Source organism: Lepisosteus oculatus, chromosome 17 (genome assembly GCF_040954835.1).
Source record: "Lepisosteus oculatus isolate fLepOcu1 chromosome 17, fLepOcu1.hap2, whole genome shotgun sequence".
In the NCBI taxonomy this organism is placed as follows: Eukaryota; Metazoa; Chordata; class Actinopteri; order Semionotiformes; family Lepisosteidae; genus Lepisosteus; species Lepisosteus oculatus.
The window spans coordinates 12,881,807-12,901,218 of record NC_090712.1 but is presented as its reverse complement, the minus strand read 5'-3'; the positions used below and the strand labels follow the sequence as shown (position 1 = coordinate 12,901,218).

Here is a 19,412-nt window from a genome sequence, read left to right as displayed (position 1 = left end):
ACAGCTGTCTGTTATGCAAGTGAAGTGAATGCCTTACACACACCAAACACCAACGTGCCGTGCTAGCATTAAGTAGAAAAGGTCCTGGCACAACCTCTTACTAGATTCATGGAAACCATAAGGTATGCTTTTACAGCAGTGACAACAGCTCCAGAATGGCTTTCTAGCATCATGGAAACGTAACAAATGACTCTGAACTAGCACATACAGAACTATTTAATAACCCTAATTTCTGAATTATTAGCATGTTGTGCTATTTCCTTCATGCTTTATTAAAAACATTTTTGAGTGTGAAGGCATCTTTATCACCTCACAATTAGCCCTCTCTCTTACTCCAGGCTTACTGCGAAGGAGATAAGAACCACATTTATACAAGAGTTAGGGAAGAAATTAAAATAACCTTCTACAGCCATCAAAGGCTGGATGTTTATAGTAAACCTGCAAGCATACAGTAGTCTTCGCATAGTATAGTAAAGCAGTAAAGCAAATTATTTTATCATTTTCCGTAGGAACCAGAAGACACTTTAAAAAAATAATTGACGTAAACATAGGTCTTTTCCCCACAGACGGCTCCTTACTTGATGTACAGCTACAAATGCAATAAATAAGCTGTATTAATGCATATTTAGTCTGATTTGAATGAAATTTAAAAGGTCACTGGCAGGGAAAACCTGACCACATCAACAATATACTCCTACACACAGAGCTAGACTACAGAACAAGAGTATGTCCGAGGAAAGCATGAGACAAATTCAAACTGATAACCCATTTTCTGTCATATTGCCATCTCTATTGCATTATGGTTAAAAAAAGCATTTCTGACTAGAACAGTAACTGTGCCTGGCACTTACACGTTACCGACATCATTTCTTACCCATCATAATACAGTGAAAGGAAACTATTCCAAACCAAATGTTTTCAATTAAACTTGCGTCATTGGTAAGAGGCATTGAAAGTACATTCTAGTGGTCTATTCCACAGTGGGAATGACGGTAGTAATAAGCTCATGTTAACAAGGTAGAATAACATTTAAACCAATTACTGTTAACCATATCCTCTCCATTGTAAATGTGAAAAAAACACAAAGCTTTTAAATGTTAAATCACTATTCACATGGCATGATCACCATTTTTTTAATTTTTAAGAAAGCTGATTTTCTGTTTCACCTAAGACTAAAACATGATAAAAAAACCACTTAGTATTTAATCAATGAAATCAGTTCAGTACCTCCTTTGGTAACTATAAAAGTTGCTGTTGTATCACTTTACTTAACGTCTTTTGGCATTTACAGTATGCAGAAACAAAGCGATTAAAGTTTTTCTTCAATCCCTTGTAAAAATGTAAGGAAAAACATCTATCAGAAGAAAATGGGTATTGCACAGGCCAGGGTGATGCAATATTTTTCAGGAACAACAGACCTTCCTGTATGAAAGAGAGCACCACTCTTGCTCTCCTTTTACTTATCACAGATCAGTGTTGCCTCCTGTTCACTTATATCACTGCTAAAATGTATATGCTTTATCATTAAATGTAATAATACCACTACTCCTACATTTTCACTCAGGCAGACATTTTCCCTTGAAGTAATTTCAGAAGTATAGCATACCATACTCAATCTTTTACTGTCTCTCTGAAACAAAATGGTATAATAAGCAATGTTTTAGAGAGAGTCATATTTTAGATCAAAAGAGCTAATGTGACAAGTTTGTTAAAAAAGCCAGAACTAAAACCAGGACTGATCTTGAACCAGATCATTCAAAGAATTCAGGTATGGAAGCACAGAAAACACATCCCAGAAACAAAATGCAATTTGTTACATTCCATTTTATAATTCTGTGTACATAAGTGTACATGCTTTAGAGTGCACCTACTTCTGCTACTAAGTAATGATACAGCATTAGGATAAAACCTGAGACACCTTTTGCATCTAGTAGGCCATTTGTCCCCATTTGTAAGAATTACAATGAATATAAACATAACAAATCCTGAAAGGTAAAATGAAGTGATGGAAGACTAATTTACATTCATTACCAGTCAACTATACTATACATTCTGGCAGCCAACTCGCAAATGCAAAGTAAAATAAACAATACTTCTAATGTGACTAGTTAGATGAGTAAGTTAGATCACCAGACAAGTATTGTACGCATTACTTGCCATTTCACGGGAACTTTGTGCGGGAGATGCACATGTATCTCCATGCATTTTCATTCTCGACATCATGTTTGATAGAATGTAATGTACTATGAAATAAAAGTCATCTGGTTTAAAACCCCAATATCCACACAAGAATTTGTATAATTCTGAAAAGCTAACTATGGTCATCTGTCCATTTTAAATGCCAGTTTAGTTATTAAAGCAGACAAGATTAACTTGAGGAAAAGCAGATGCCAACCCTGGACTGGGTCAAGAAGGCAACCGAAGTGTAGGTGATACCAGGCCTGCCATTCCATATTGCAAATGTTCATATCTGAGAGAAAGCGGACCCTAAAAAACAGATGCAGAAGAGGTCCAAGACCAGGTTTGCAAACTCAGTACAACATCAGACAGTCACAACAGGGAAAAATACGAAGACGGCAAAGTACAAGTCATACATTTAAATCTGAAAGCTTCAGCAATGTGCGACAGCGCTTTTAAAAAGTACTTTTTGTAATACAGGCTTGCAAGTAATGAAATCAGCTAATTTGATCAAATGAGCACATCCATGAGACAATCGCACCAAATAAAAAAAAATGAAGAACAAAGTTTCTTATGATCAAAATATGTATTGCCATTTTTTTTAGATAGAAAGCGGTCAAAGTAAAGCTCTTTTTCGATATAATCAATGCAGATTTCTAAATTCCCTGCTACATTTTAGAAATCATAAGATACAAACGCAAAGCTTTTCCAATTTCCTCAGAAATTCAGCTGTACCAGCTATTCGCCAACACACAGGATTTTTCAATCTCCTAGTTAGAAACAGGGGGACCTAATGCATATCAAGTAGGCACTAGGTCCTATATAAAAGCCATAAAATGAATAAGTTAGTCACATGTTTAGAAAACATAAGAATTTACTCTGTAGATTAAGCTACCAACAAGAAGTTCAATTTCCTTACTTTGTTCAATTTCCTTCCCCCCTCGCAACAGCTCTATATTGTATAATAGAAGCAATAAAATGAAAATGCCCAAGCTTTTACTGATAGATCTCTCCAGGCTTAATAAATCAATCTCGGATTTAAGAATGTGACATTGGCTGTAAGAAAGGTAAAAAGCCATACGACAGTAATTAACAATCAAATCTTCACTGGCAGCTTACATAAACTTTACAGCAAAGAATTCTAAACGTGACTAAAAAATGACTGCAGCTGCACTAAACTACAGATTGTCTGCACTAACAAGGGTGACCAGATCTAAGTACAGATACGTTCATTTGTAAGTATGCCTATGAGCTTGTGGCTAAACAACATTTTGATAATTCACCTGGTCTTTGAAAATACAAAAAAATGAAAATACAAAAATGAAGAAAAACCATGCAAAACTACACCATTACATCTAAAGCAATTTAAAACCTAAATTGGGTAGACAATGATAGTCACATTTATATTTTTAACATTCGTTTAAAACTAAACAGTACCCACTTACCCTTGGAGCTGAATACACTCATGCTTCCTCTGTGAACAAAGAACTTAAAATCCAAGCAACCTGCAGTGACTGCTTCAGTAACACTGACTGTTGCTCTGGTAGCAGGGGGCTACCAGGCTACTGGCATGTAACCACTACAAACACATGCAGCATGCCGGTCTGCTTGCTTCCTCTGTATGACCAAAATAAACTTCGGCCTATCACTTATAACAGCAACAAATTCAGAAATTATCAGAAAAACGTTCTGTTGCAGGTGTGCGCACAGCGCAAACACGGTCATTTCTCAAACAGTTCTGAAAACGGGGGTCTCCTGTAAAAATCCCAGGCTAATCGTCACTGCTGGTTATGTTGCAAGATTGTCCCATTACTCTCGTAAGGCCATAATAAACGTGTCAATTTACTAGTGTTAATTCCTAGATGCCACTCGTCTGGCAAGAACACTCATCTTGCAAAAAATGGGTTTTACATGAGCACATTGAGAACACACGTTGTCTTGTCATCTTATTGAGAATCAATTCATGATCTCTCAGATTATTATGGCCTGTGATTGAAAGATCGTGCTTAGCTGCATGATGATTGAATCCCTTGAAATATTGGGTTCGGTTAATAAGTTATTTCTTTTTAATCTGGAACAGTTTTAATATAAAAACAACAAAATACAAGGTTATCACAGAGGCTTTCATTCACCCTCCGTCCTTCTACCACTCTCTCCGACCGACATCTCACAAACCATAGAACTCTCTACTTGAAACACAAACCAAGGAGCACCACATGAGTATCCCAAATTCTAGTTCTCCATTTGTAACACCTTCCCAAGTTAGGAACTGCAGTCTATGAACAACCCAGATGCCAAGCAACAGCATGTAGGCTTACTGTAGTCTCTACCATACTCAAGGCACAATGGCATTGTTCTCTTGATAAGTCAACACAGTCCTTTATGTATTAGCACCAGGCTAATAAATTAAACAGGCTAATAAATTAAACAGGGTAAATCACCTAAAGACCTAAGCCCAGTCAACTCTCCCACTAACAGGGACACTGAGTGGGAAAGCAACAAAGTCACGTCATCACATCATTGTCAGTCATGAAAGATCAATATTTAACCAAAATGATGCCAAAAACATAACAAAATTCTACATTTGGATATTGATGTGTGAATCTTCGTGTAGTGTAAGATTATTTTCATGCTTGGTACACATATACAAGTTTATTATATTTTATTGGAGATAAGAATTGTCAAAATCAGTCATGATACTTTGCAGTACACAAATCACAGACGAGGATGCACTAATACTGCAAATCTGAATTCATCACAGGCTCTGTATACTAATTATAATCACAGACTCCTCCTATGTTATGACTTGTAAATGCCATTAACATCTGCATATTAAAGTACAAATTCATTTCACAACCAAATCCATCTTAAACTATGGTATATAATGATACTACCAATATATTATTGCTATAATTAAGGATGTATAATGTAGCCAGGCTAAAAGGCTCCGAGTCTTTATATACTTTCAGTACTCCCAATCCATTTCATGACTAAAAAACTTTCATTAAAGTATGCATTAATGTTTATACGACCGTTATAATAAAATAACTCAAAATCTCCAATTCCAGCTTATTCAATAACTAAAACCAGCCTCCTAGCATCTGCAGAGCTCTCCGACACATTCAGCGAACACAAGGAAAATCCAACATTAGCTATGTAAAGATGTTCTCCCCTGCATCAATTCTGAAAACGAGGGTCATATTTAGATTGCATGTAGGTAGAGAAAAAATTATCAGTATTTGGTTACCTGTGTTTAACAGAGACTTTACTCAGTTCTTTTCTTCTTTCAGAAATGTCTGGAGATTTGGTTTAACTATATTGACATTTCAGGAACAATTAACACCCGATTTTCTTTAAATGTTAATTTCCACCAAATAAGCACTGAGTCTGTGTTTGTGGATCTCACATTCGAACTATTGAAAAGTCTGTCAAACAGCGATACATACAAAGTAGGAATACATAAGCAGCAACATTTTGAGTACAATATGTGCTATATTGATTATAAACTGAAATAAATGTTCTACAAAACTTGGAACAAGCATTTCCCAGTTTGGTGGGGAGGAAAAATGCATTTAATGTTACAATTCCAGAAAAGGCACTGAGAAGACTGTTCTGGATCTGAGATTAAGTCTGTCTCACTCATTCCCTGCCAATACAGCCCTGGCACCCAAGCTAGGGACGACAGGGTATGAGGTCTGCTCTTTCCATGCACTTCACACTGGACCTACAATGTGAAATATATATATTGAGTATTTCACAACTCCATAAGAGACTCTTCCAAAAAAACGTATTAAGTGACGATTAGAGTGTAATTATGCCAGTAAATCAAAAGCTATAATGCAAAAGAAATTAATTTAGCTTATCAATTCAACAGAACAGAAAGAAAAGAGGGGTACAACATCAGACAGTCACTGCTGCCTGATGTTGTGCTGCCATCTGCAAAAACAGATTTCATGGTATCTGTGTGTGGAGGTGAGAGGGGGATTAATGAATTCACTGATATAAGTCACCTGCCCTTTTACTGAGAAGTAGACTACATGTGACTAATCTAGTGTAGGGACAAGTTACAAAACACACTCATTAGCATTTTTACAGTTGTAAATTAGAAGCTCAGCAAAACTACAATGCACAAAGTTCTCTTCTGTAGTAAGAAATCTCCCTGTGATGCAGCAAGACAGCCTTATTTGAAGCAGGCTTTCTCTGCAAAGAGAGGCGTAAGAGAAGATAAAAAAAATAAACTGACCATCTGAACTAAACAAGCATATAAACATGGCAGCCCTAATCCATTTAAAGGAGGCCCCACAGATTAAAACCTTCTCTTAGACAACCGCCTAGTTGTAATTAAGGATGAATAATTACAGCAAGTTTAGCATACCATGTTAACAATAGAAGCAAAACATTTAAATGACTAAAACACAAAAAAGTAACAAGCCACTTTTGTTCAAGAGAACATCCTGATTATCATTCAGTGCTGACTGTCGTTTCTGCTGGAATGCAGGAACCTGCAATTTATGGAAAATTACTGACACCCACCTTACTTCAGCAATACAGCCACTACATGACATGGAAGTCTCCTGTGAATGGTGTACAGAAGATTGGAACTGTGCTCAGTACAGAGAGTTCCAACACCCTGCTTAAAACACGTTCCCTGGATTTTTGGACCTTTAGCACTTTTTACAACAAAAAAACTCCAAGATTCAGACACCTGACATCTTACAAGAAGAACCAAAGTTGAGAAACTTAATGAAACAGGATAATAAATCACTAGGGTAACCAAGACTCCAGAGATTCTCTGAGTCATATATTAATGAGAAATGGCTAGAGGAACTTTGTCTCTTAAGTCTCCAAAAGTAAGGATTTCACAACTACAATAGCAGCAAGAGCTACAGTTTGAAATAACTTTCACAAGTAAATCCACGTGTGTGCACAAGCAATAAAGAACCTTTAATGACTTAAATTCCAACTCTTAAGCAGTTTTGATTATTTGCATATGCACCTATAAGCAACAGGGGAGCATTCTAAATTTCCTATACACCCCAGGTACAGAATTGGAAACGCATTGATACACCTTAATTAGTAATGTCAGTCACCACATTCTCACTCTCCAATCTAACTAAAAGTATGTATAGCCATAGCAAATAATACAGGGCTAGTCTACCATTAGTGTCGACTAACAAATGGGATTTCAGTAATTTCTGCCACTGCAATGTTTACCTTTCACTCTGATCAAATTAAGAGTGCCTTGTTCAAGGGTGCAATGCCAAAACTAAAAAAAAAAGAAAGTGACCTTATATACAAGATCACTTTATTGGCCATATACAATTCCTCGTATTAGGAATTTGTATTTTTGCATACCCCAGCTTGCTCTCCATGAGACACACAGACAGGAAGAGAACGCTGGGGTCAGAGCACGTGGTCAGCAATTTATACGACGTCCCAGGAGCGGTTGGGGTTTAGGGCCTCGTTCAGGGGCCCAACAGAGTAGGGTTCCGCTGCTGGCTGCAGGATACGAACCTGCAAACTTCCAACCACAGATGGTTAGCCACAGAGCCACTACACCAAAGAGCTCTACTACAGAAGCACTCACTGCTACAGAAAATGGTCTTGAAGCATTTCATTTATTTAAAACAAACTTTGCAAATAGAACAGTGCACGTTGACCATTTGTTGTACTACATGGGCAAACTGTCCACCTAATTAGGCCCAGAATTGTGGATGTGAACCACTTACTAAACTAACCACAATCGCCAAAATGTCTGGTTGCATTATTTGAAAACACTAAACAATTAGAAACACAAAGGTCTAACCGCTGGCTTCTTGCAATGGAAATTTTCTGTTCTCAACACCTAAGGGTTAAATACTCCCTCAAAATGATGACTACACCTTTGATCCAGTACAAGTGACAACAGTGATCCCTGTAACCCTCTAATATTCACTGCAGTGCACTGCACAAGCAGTGAGAGGAGGTAAATTTCATGCCATTTTACCACTGTACCCTTTCTTTTCATCAAGCAAAATCTGAATTTAAAATGCTGTACAATTTAAGAATCTGGATGAATCACACTGGCCTGCAAGTCATACTGTACTTGCAGCACTGGGCTGCAATTTTATTTTCTGGAGAAACTCATGTATAATTAGCCTACAGGCTACATACAGAAAGGTGATTTAGGAAAATAAAAAAAATCTAATTTTTCATGTACAAAAGCCATTACAAACAAAAGATGAGTTACAAGATTTGTTCCTAAGATTAAGTCTATAATACTCCAAAAAATTATTTCAGATTGTCTTTTGTTCTTTTATTTGACATTTTGCTAGGTTACCTAGTACTATGAACTATTAGCAAAACAAGACAATTTAACATTGCAACCATATTTCACAAGACCATGTCCTATAAAAGTTGATCTTCACCAAAATGATTCCCACCTTAAACATTGCTCTTAGGCTGTCAGTTTGGAAAACAAGTTGACCAAACATTAAAGACGCACTTGTTTAAAACAAACCTGTTTTCATTAGATGCCTGACCCAGTTTTTCAGGAATGCACACTGGGCTACAGCCCTGCTGCTCCCTGCCACACACTCTCAGGGCAGAACACACATCCAGCTGACAGCACACTTCTTAATCTGCAGGGTATAATTACAGACAACAAAAGAACAAACCAGCAAATAAAGAAAATCATGATTTCGGCAACGCACATTGATTCCCCAATGTTTGAAAGACATCTGTATTCTTTCGAACTTGTCCTAACTTCTGATTGCACACTCAGAGGGCATACTGCAGCCCTCTTTTATTGTTCTCTTTATACACTCAGTAGTATCATCATATTGTTCTCAGATGATATTCATATTTTCTCTGTTGCTGAACACAAATCAAGCATAATGGAAAAAATTCAAATGGATAACTGTTTACAAAGCCACATTCAACAATTTTGTAATTAAGTATACAAATTACTTAAGCAGGTATACCAATCTTTAATAGCATATTAACTTGCGACAGTCAAAATAAATGAAAGTTCATTCCTGATTTTATTTCTTGCATGAATCTTCCTTTCACCAAGTGAACATGACCAGGAAGGGGCTCTGTTCAGCCAGGCTCTGACCTACAACAGCGGTCACAGCAGTACAGCAAAAACCAATCAACCTGAAACTAACACAGGAGACAGTGCTCCCCAATGGCACCTAGACAACACGGCCAATTATTCTAAACCAGGTGACAAAGTGGCGTCGTTCAGAAACTTTGATTAAAAAGTGCCTTTTTGTTTGCAAAGAGTGAGAAAAATCAGCACATGACAACAGCCATCCTCATCCACATGGAAGCACAAAACTGCAGGCTGTGGGTAAGGGCCACATGTGACAGAACCACCACCCTGGGGCAGCAAACAGTAACTCCAGAACCAGTTGCCTCACAAGATGCCATCAACACAGTCAGGCAAATGGTCTTTTATTCACGGGTGGCTAAGAACATTTAACTGTCAGACAGAAAGAAATGAAGTGCAATTATATGTATTACTTTTCAGATGCTATCTACATTGAGAACTGAAAAAATGAAGCAAATACAAAGCAAAAGAGCTACTTCTTCTAAAATCTAAGTTTGGGAAAGCATCTAATAGGGGTTGAATTCTTGCAGAGTCTTTGCTAAGTCATGAAGGGCTGGGTTTCGAAGTCAAGCAGCAGCAAGCTGCATGTCTCCCCCTGTCCACAAAGAAGGTATGTTGCACTGCCTTAATGAACCAAGAAACATTTTCGCAGCTGCATTACATGTTTCCTTTGGGAAAGTGTTCTCCATGTTCCAAAGAAATGCCAGAAAATGAATGTGAATATGTTCACCTAAACAAACTGAGCCAGCTATAGTACACAAACCCTTGCAGAATCATTCGTTTCCATTATCTTCTGTTGGAAAATGTCGTGACTCCCAGTCTTCCAACACAAACAAGAAAGAATACATTTATGATCATGGAGTTTTTATATTCACAGAATGGACTGCACTTAAATTCAGACTACATATTTTTTCCTATATAATGTAAATTGCACATAAATCCGTTTAAACCTGAGCCACAATAACTTCAGCAAAACTCAAAATCATGTCAGAAGCACCCTGAGAAATTTACAGAATCTACTGCATCTCAGAAAGAAACTGCCAGTACTGAAATTATAAAGTATTTTCTGACATTATAAATCCAGTTTTAAAAGTTTAAGTTTCTGTTAAAACTGCAAACACTAGAAGATTAGGATGAAATGGAGAGAACCATCTTTCACATCTATTCTTAACTTTTACCATTACATGAAATTTTGTATCCATCCTTACATGAACACAGAATGACCTGCTAAGGTTTCTAAAATCTATAGATACAGCATTCCCTGACTGTGTGTGATAAAAATGTAGGCTATTACCTTACTTCACCTTTAGAACACACAATCCTGTAACAGCTTCACCTTGTGGTCTGATGAAACTTCACCTTGTCCTATCACACAGTAATTACTGTTTCCTGGATTCCATACTACTTTTCCTACCTCATCAGCAAAACACCCACACACAACTTCCCTACAAGACAATTGTGAAACTTTTTCAAAACATGAACATGCCCCTGTTTATATTAGACCACAAACTCACAAGAAAAAAATATTTAATATCACCTATTAAGGCAAACTGGACAAATTATACATTTTATTAACTGAACAGCTGTGGCATAAGTGTGACACTGCTGAACGTTATTAAAATCTGATTGCTATGGTTCTAAATTTCTGGACAATCTGCTAGGTAGTGCAAAACACAAAGTGTTCCATGAAAAAAAGTCAAGAGGGTAGACAAGTCTAAATAATGGCCCTGATCATTTGAACACAGTACACAGATAAGGTCTTTGCAGCTGAGAGTACAAAGAGTAAAGTTTTAGACAAAATTAAGACGGAGGAAAAATTATTTAAAACAGCGTATTACATATCTTATTTTTACAGATTACAAAAATTGTTTTTTCCAGAAGCATTTCATTCATGAATTACAGTACTTGTAAAAATGATAATACAATGGCTGGCTACTTCAAACAATCACAAAGCAGAGGCCAGCAAAGAGTATAAAGACCACCACATTCCATGGTTTCAAAACAAGTCTGCAAGGTAAAGGGTCAGCCTACTTAAAATATGCACAATCATGAAGAAGGCAACAACTAGTAAACTACACTAAGAGAAGTGAATTTAAACCTAAACCTAAAGAAGTGGATCAAAGTAGGGTCAAATCTCAGTCAAGTTACTGAGCCATTTCATTTATTTTTGGCACAGTTCTCAGTAGAAGCTAGTGGGCTGACAACCAGCTCTGGTTCAAAGGATTATTGTAATGGGTGTCATCTTGTGTTAATCAGAGAGGGGTTAGGGTGTTTTAATTTGCATTTGTCTTAATGCATGTGCCATACAGAGCAGTGAGTACCCAAAAAGAAGACTCTTCAGTTTAATTTGACTTTGGATTTTTTTTAATGCTTTAGCATATCAGCAGGACAGACATGTACTCCTCCAAAAATAGCATAGCAACAAAACTGTGCTTTACTAAATGACTAACACTATGGCAGCAAATCTCTACCAAAACCTTAGTTAATTTGGTCCTGAAGTTGAATGTCAACATGCATATTTACCTTCTCAATTACTTTTAAATCTTTGAACCAAAGTGATTAATTAGGTTAGAAGCATCTCAGAATACAAATATTTATGAAACATGTTTTAATGCGTTGTATGTTAAAGGCCACACATTGCGATTAAAACAACAAAGTAGTTTCTTGTAAATCAGACCATTTGTTCAATGTATAACAGCCTGTTTTATAAACATAAAATCCATGTGGAAAAACTCAGTATGTCTTCTGATACAATGGAGGAATAGAGAAAGTGTTTCCTTTGCTAAAAACAGATTTATAAATCCAATGGGACTGATAAAACAACCATACAGTCTGCAAGGATTAGCCTTCATGTTATACAGCACATTTTCATCATGAGCATAATCTTCAAGTATTTTAAAAAGATTCCCATTAGAGCAAGGATAATCCAATTACATGAGTCCACATGATTTTAATACAGAAGTTCTTATTGGGACCCCAGTATTCCCATTAATGTTATATTTCCTTTTAAAACTTCCGTGTTATTAACTATACAGTATGTACACACTCATGCTACATGCTATTTCTATCACACAAATTACTTTGAAAAATATTGTAATTACATTCATGTTCATTTTACTCATATTCAAAAAGTCTGTTCAATAAGATACATACTACATAATTTCTTTAGAAAGCAATTCACCAGCAAATGTCGAGATCACAGGCAGACTATAAACAATTGCCATAATGTTTTTTAACTATTGTAAAATTAAAACCAAATATCCTTACATTTGGATGCTAATGATACTACCATCACTGTTGATGATAAAATCTGTTTTGTAGTATTTGCTTTTTTACTATGAAATAAACCCCTAGCATGCATCCCTTCAAGTTTCATTTAATACTGCTGACAAAAATTCACTGTGTTCATCTCCTAAAGTTCTGCATATTCTTTAAATATATTCATTGTATATTTATGGCTCTATATAAAACTCATTTTTTTAGAAATTAAACTTACTTGGTGCCCTCTGAGAGGATGTTTAATGCATTTTATATCAGTTACATTAACATAACATTTAAATGGATAATCTGAGGGAGCCACCATTAACCACTAAAGCATTTTTTAAAATTACACAAGAACTTCTTGTAGAAAATGGTACTGAAGTTGAAATGCTTAATATTGGTGCTCTCTAGAGATCACATGGTAAGGAAGCAATCAAATACATGCCTTCACCTGTAATAAAAGGGAACATTTCAATTACAGAAAGTCATTAGACCCTTAGGTTTTAAAATTGCTTCCAAAATATTCAAAAGCAACCCTTGAACTACAGTTATCTGAACATGAGTACATCAGCCATAACAAAGGAACAATCACACTCACCAGAAAATTGCTAATTAGGTTATGTGTAGCATGATTACATATCAAGTAGTGACATATTACTTTATATAATTGTTTTAAAATAGCTTAGATCTTTGGTTAATCAGCCCCAGGCACACACACATTATATGGTTAAGTTATTTTTGCATTGTACAAAATTAAGCAAGTAAATTTAATAAACAGAACAATGTAAACTGTCAGTATGTAATGGTGACTGGTTTAACACTCTTAAACCCATCAATAAAATAAGACAACCAAACCACATCTGGGGAGTTCTTTTCTGCATCACTCAACAGAAGAATAAAATGTACACAAATTGAAATCAATTACATTTGTATTAAATTTAAATATTCACTCAGAACAACTAATTCATATTAATGGAAGTTATGCAGCATAATCTGTGTGTGACATTTTCATTGTTTTGTAATCATGTTTCTCATTTCAGGAAATTTATGGTCCGTTATAACATGACTGAAATAAATAGTGAGAGAGATGTTAATTAATATGCTGCAATAGCCTATATCAGATAATAGCAATGCAATTGCAGACCACATATCTAAAAAAACAAAACTGACGCTTCTTGAGATCCTAATGAATCTAACCCATGTCAAATAACCCAAAGTATTGTTTTGACTTAGACTGAGGATGTCAAATTCATTCCATATTTCAAAATATCTCAACATTTTTACAAACTAATAAGCTGTTTTGGCTACCATTAAATTTCACTCTGAAAATAGGTATAAAAATAAAGACTTCTTGTCTAGGATGATAAATGCCTAGAGATGTAAACAGTGGTGCCAGATTAATCATTACAGATGCCCATCAACACCCAAAGCAAGACCTGGTTATTGATAAGAGCCCATGAAAATCATGATACGTTGCTGTTATGCGCAAAAATAAATCGAAAAGATCAACTGCATAGCACATTTTCACAGTAGTGCTCAACAAATATGCTTACTAGAATACAATACTCAGGTTGAATCATCTTCCCTGGTAAGGCCTACCAATGACCCAGTCATCCTGATAGAGGAAACTATACAGACACCAGTCTTATTTCTTTAGGGGAAATATCATGACAAGGAAATAAACTGTAGATATTTCTGTTGAAATGCTGAAAGATTCAGAGAATTGTTCCATTTACGTCTGCTTGTGTATAGTACAGTATTTCGAGCACAAACTGCCCGGCTGTGCTTTGGATCTACCAGCAGATGTGTTATTCTCCACCACAACCAGTCTTATGCACTCCAATCACGTTTCACACTGGAACCCTCTATGTTAAGTCTTGACAGCCACTGAAAACTGTTTATGGAAGAATCAAAAGGTGCCTGTTCAGGACCACCATTCTTCAGACTCAGTAAGTAAATCACATCCTACAAGTTTTCCTTAACAATGAACTTTTCCGAGCTCCAACTCTGACTCTGCTTTCAGATGTCCAGTAGCTCATTTTATATGCTATGGTAACATCACACAGAGAGCACAAGCAAGCAACAGCATCTTGCTTACTGACAGCCAATCAGGTAATCCCTGTTCTACTGTTATGCAGAATTAAAGCTCATATTTAAATTTCATCATACAGGTCTATTATTGGATTTCTCTCATAGAAGCTTATATAAAACAATGACTGGGGCACAAACAATTAAGATGCTCTGAAGACATTTTGTGAAAATGTCACAAGGTCACCAAAATGGCACTTCAGTAGTTGCCTCAACTGTTAGGCCATACCACCACTCTGTAGACTGTAGTACAACAATAAGATGTCAAAGAAACAGACAAATTAGTAATATTAAGAATACATTGATGTTTGCACGCATAAGAACTATATAGTCTAGACTCTCATCCACGTTCCAGCAAACCTGATATTAATTCAAATGTCCTGTTCACATAAAATGCATTAAGATAATGATCTGACAAGAATGTCAACATCCATGGTACAACACCAATACTATGTACTACATATAAACAGGTGAAGAAAAGCCTCCCACTGCTTGCAGCTTCATCAGGTATTCCAGGCTGCAGGCTCTTGTACCAACTATACTTGTAAAGAAAAGCAATGTTAGCAATTAAACAAATCATGAAAACAGAGAAAGAGATCTGTATTCGGCCATGTAAATGAATTAAAAAAAAACACAGGACTAGGAACTAACTAAAAAGTAACAATTAGACAAGACATTCCTATTTCTTCCTTGATGTTTTGATGCATTTTAACCAACAGATTCAATAATTGTATTTCAAATCAGAATTATTCTTTAGCCCAACATTGTTAATTCTTCAGTTGCAAAGAATAGCATTGCTGTGCTTTCATGAGTCCTTTACCTGCCATTAACAGCACCAGGTCAGAGAGTAAAATGGATATAAGAAGCACAAATGCCGCTCCCACAAAGGAAAACCACCTATGCATTCCTGCAGCTTAAATCACACGCTCTTTTGCATGGGGTGTGGGGCATGACACCTTGATTGGCTTTTGCTGGAAACTTGACAAAGGCCTACCATGCCAAGACGGATTGCCACACACTGTCTACGCAGTTATCTCAATCAAAACGTTAACTGTCTGCTGTGCTCGGATGGGCCATCTTTGGTTATTTCTTATCAGAAATAGTGTCAACAATGCTTACATCCCTATTCCCTCCCCACCCCCCATCTTTTTGAATGAGCATCACTCACTACAATGGAAACTGATGGAAAGTATTAAACAATTTCTTACATCTCTACAGTGCTTTTCATCCCCCAAAACCCCAGTGTTCCACATATTTCAGGGGAACCACTTCATCCACCACTAAAATGTAGCGTCCAACTGAGTGACACGCAGCAGCCATTATGCACCAGAAGGCTCACTACATAGCAGATGAGGCAGAGAAGTGAAAATGACTTCAATTGAGTTGAGGGGGCAATTCAGAGAGGGCCGATTGTGCAAGCCAAAAGCAGAATGACACTTCTCTTACAAACAGCAACACGTGATACTTAAAAGTCATGTAGTCAGGACTTCAGTTTAATGCTCTATACAAAGGTCAGCACCTCTTACATTACACTGTCCAGTTGCCATAATAGGCTTTGACATCACTGTACAGAAGGAAAAGTGCCACCTACTGGTCTATCAATACCACTTACAGTGGCAACCTGGTCTTCCATCCCGAATTTGACAATGTCCAACAAGATAGGATGAGATCAGGCTACAAGATGGTAATGCTCCTCCATACTTTGATGTGCAACGGAGTTATAGCCTATCTGGCAAACAATGGACACAAGACAAGATATACCCTGGACGGGACGCAAGTATGTCCCCGGACCATGGTAGGAAACCAGAGCACCAGGCAGAAACTCACATGAATGCAGGGAGAATATAAAACGCCATGCAGATAGTTCCCCAGACACTGAACCCAGGGCTCCAGTGCTATGATGCAGCAATGCTAACCTCTGCACCACTGCGCCATCTGTGCACAAAAGACACCCATCCATTCTCTAACCTCTTCATCCAGTTCAAGGCTGCGGGGGGACCTAACCCAGCAAGCAGGGGGCGCAAAACAGGATAGATCTTGGACAGGATGCTAGTCCATTGTAGGGCACACACTCACACCAGAATTTTTCTAGAAGCCAATTAACTCATCTTTAGGTTTATGGGCTATGGGAAGAAACCAGAACACCCAGAGGAAACCCACATGAACACAGAGAGAACATATAAACTCCACACAGATAGCAGCCTAGGTCTGGAATTGAACACCGGGCCACACTGCTGCGAAACAGCTATGCTAACCAACTTCTACAGCCACCATGCCAGCCACCACAAAAGACGTTCACCATTTGATTTTTTTCTAAACTGTAAATTGTTTGGTAAAGCATTTTAAATCCTGACAGACTCAAATTTAGCAAGTGTCACCATACAGATTTCACTGCCCATTTGTGTCATAGTAACAGTTTTACTACTATAGTTTACATTTTGGCAAAACATGACACTGGACTACAGGAAATGTCAAAACATGTTTTTATTTCTCTCCCCCAGTACATTGATCTCTCTCTAGCTATGGAGAAATACACACAAGAACAAAAAAAAATTGTTTTCCAGAAATCAACATGTGCCCGCATAAAAAATAGCAAAACTAACATACCATTAGCAGGTATTGGCACTTACAAATTATTTTAAGTAAAAATATATATAATTCCCCCCCATGTCTGTAAAAGACTACTGGTAGACTGGTAGCAGTTTGGATTATGTTCCTAAAGCATTTGTAAAAGTTGACCTAAATTTGAAATTTCTATAAACTTTGTATGTGGAGTTTTTATGTGCTTTCTGATCATGTTTCTTTTTCAGGAATTTCATAACATTTTACTGCTTTTTGTGACATGACTGAAGAGATAAATAATATAATAGAGTCTATATGATCAGACTGTAACAACCTCTCAAGAAACTAAAAGGCTGAAAAACATGGAAATTCCTGAGAACTTAATCAACCTCGGCCCTGCTGTCACTAAAAGTCAAACTGCACAAATGAAAATCCCTTATTGACACCTCCTGCTTGAGTTGCAAGACATGACCCAATATTCAGGAATAGCTTGATCAACATTTACCAATATACTAAAAAACCTTTTTTTCCTGCGTAATGTAAGACACTGGGCCTCTCACTGTACGTCACTTCGAAACCGAAAATGTGTTTACGTAAAAAAACAGACTTTTGTCTACGCGTTGTTTTAAAATGCCTACTTCTGAAGACAATGGTGCGTGATTGATCATCACAGATGCCAATCGGCACCCAACCCAAGGCCTGAATATACGAAAGACCCCATGAAAGGCATGATATACTGCGGTTATGCACAAAAATAAACCAAACACAAATCAATTACATGTTTAGATTATTAACATTTCCACCCGTCACTAGGTCGATTCTAGTGTTTAGTAAGCTCCTGTAGCTAAGTACAGCCTCAACTACGCAGTAAACCCACCGTAAACATACACCATAGTACTGCTTGCTATCAGGGATACCATTTAAAAGACAAATGATTGCTAAGGGGGTTGCCAAGTAAGTTAACATTAAACACTACACCCCCTCAAACAGGGAAGAACACTAAGACGAAAAACACAACGCAAGTAACTATTTAGTAAAACACGATGTGTTAATAATAATTTTGGGGGGGAGAAATTCTTTCATTGTTTAAAATAAATGTTATCATAGTTACACTGGAAACGACGATCCCCAAACAGTACTCACATCAGCAGGGATTAGGAGCAAGCCAAGCCAAACAAAGCGCGGCCTATCCTATCGGCCACTAAAGCGAAGCCTCGCGTTTTCCTAATGTGAGTCTACCAAACAGTACGGCCCACAGCCCACCGGCTGTAAACAGGGCACAAGGCGAAATCGTTTTGCATTGTACGTAACACTACAGTAATATCTTTCAAAAACACAACCTTTCACCGGTAATATATAAAGACTAATTCTTACCTCTTTCTCCGTTGTTCCTTTCCGGCTGCACCGGGCGCGGCCTCGACACTCGCCTGGGTCTTCTGTTGGTTGCTCTGACGGAGTTCATTTGGGGAGTTTATTATTTTTTAAAAAATTCGAACCCTTCCCTATAATTTGCCTAAATTTTCTTAACGTTCAACCCAATTTAAAATTCCGTTTTCCCCCTAATGTAAAAAAAATGCTTATCCCGTCTCGGAATCGTTATTTTTTGGATGTTATTTATGTTTTTCTTAATGCTCCCCCTGTACTCCTCTGTCTCAGCTCCGTCTCACTCTGGCAGGAGGAGCCATTTACTCACAGAGAGACACACTCACAAAAAAATATCACACGGGAAGACTCTCCACCAATCGCAGGCAACGGTTCATAGTTTTTAGAAGCCACTGCAAATAGGAATGCCTCTTTTAAAATACTTAGTAGGGTTCTGACTTGGATGCCGGAGAGTGGAAATAAAAAGGTACCACAAAATCGTTAAAGCGCAGTTCGGTGAAATACACCATCGCCTTAGCTGGGCCAGCTAGGCAATATAGTCTTGTTATCACTTTCAGCTGACAGGAAACTGATTTCTAAATCAAATGCGTGGAAAGAGTCATCATTAGTTACAGCCATGATATACTTGCATGTTATTAATGCACAAACCGTTGTTGCATTTAAAGGTGCATAGACTCAGCATTCGTTGCATTCCATATTTTCATCATTTTAGATTATGTCTCGTCTGTGTAGATTTAAGGATTTTTTTTTAAATAAGATAATGCGATGTATGCTTTCCTTATGTATATTCAAAAAAAATATTTGCATGCTGACCAAAACCACGGATAATTAGTATGACGTATGAGAA

At 37.1% G+C, this 19,412-nt stretch overlaps 1 protein-coding gene across 2 annotated transcripts in view; it reads right to left on the bottom strand.

Annotated features, from left to right (window-relative positions):
- Positions 1-18,899, bottom strand: part of fbxo11b (F-box protein 11b) — a 37,007-nt gene extending 18,108 nt beyond the window's left edge. The window contains exon 1 of one of the 2 annotated variants that reach the window (XM_006638629.3): positions 18,557-18,899. In XM_006638629.3, the coding sequence (XP_006638692.2) occupies positions 18,557-18,644 (88 nt within the window). In that variant the 5' untranslated portion in view covers positions 18,645-18,899. Of the gene's footprint in view, positions 1-8,677; positions 8,758-18,556 lie in introns of those variants that run through there. The other variant, XM_015362955.2, reaches the window with a different exon arrangement.
- Between the last annotated feature and the right edge of the window lie 513 nt (positions 18,900-19,412).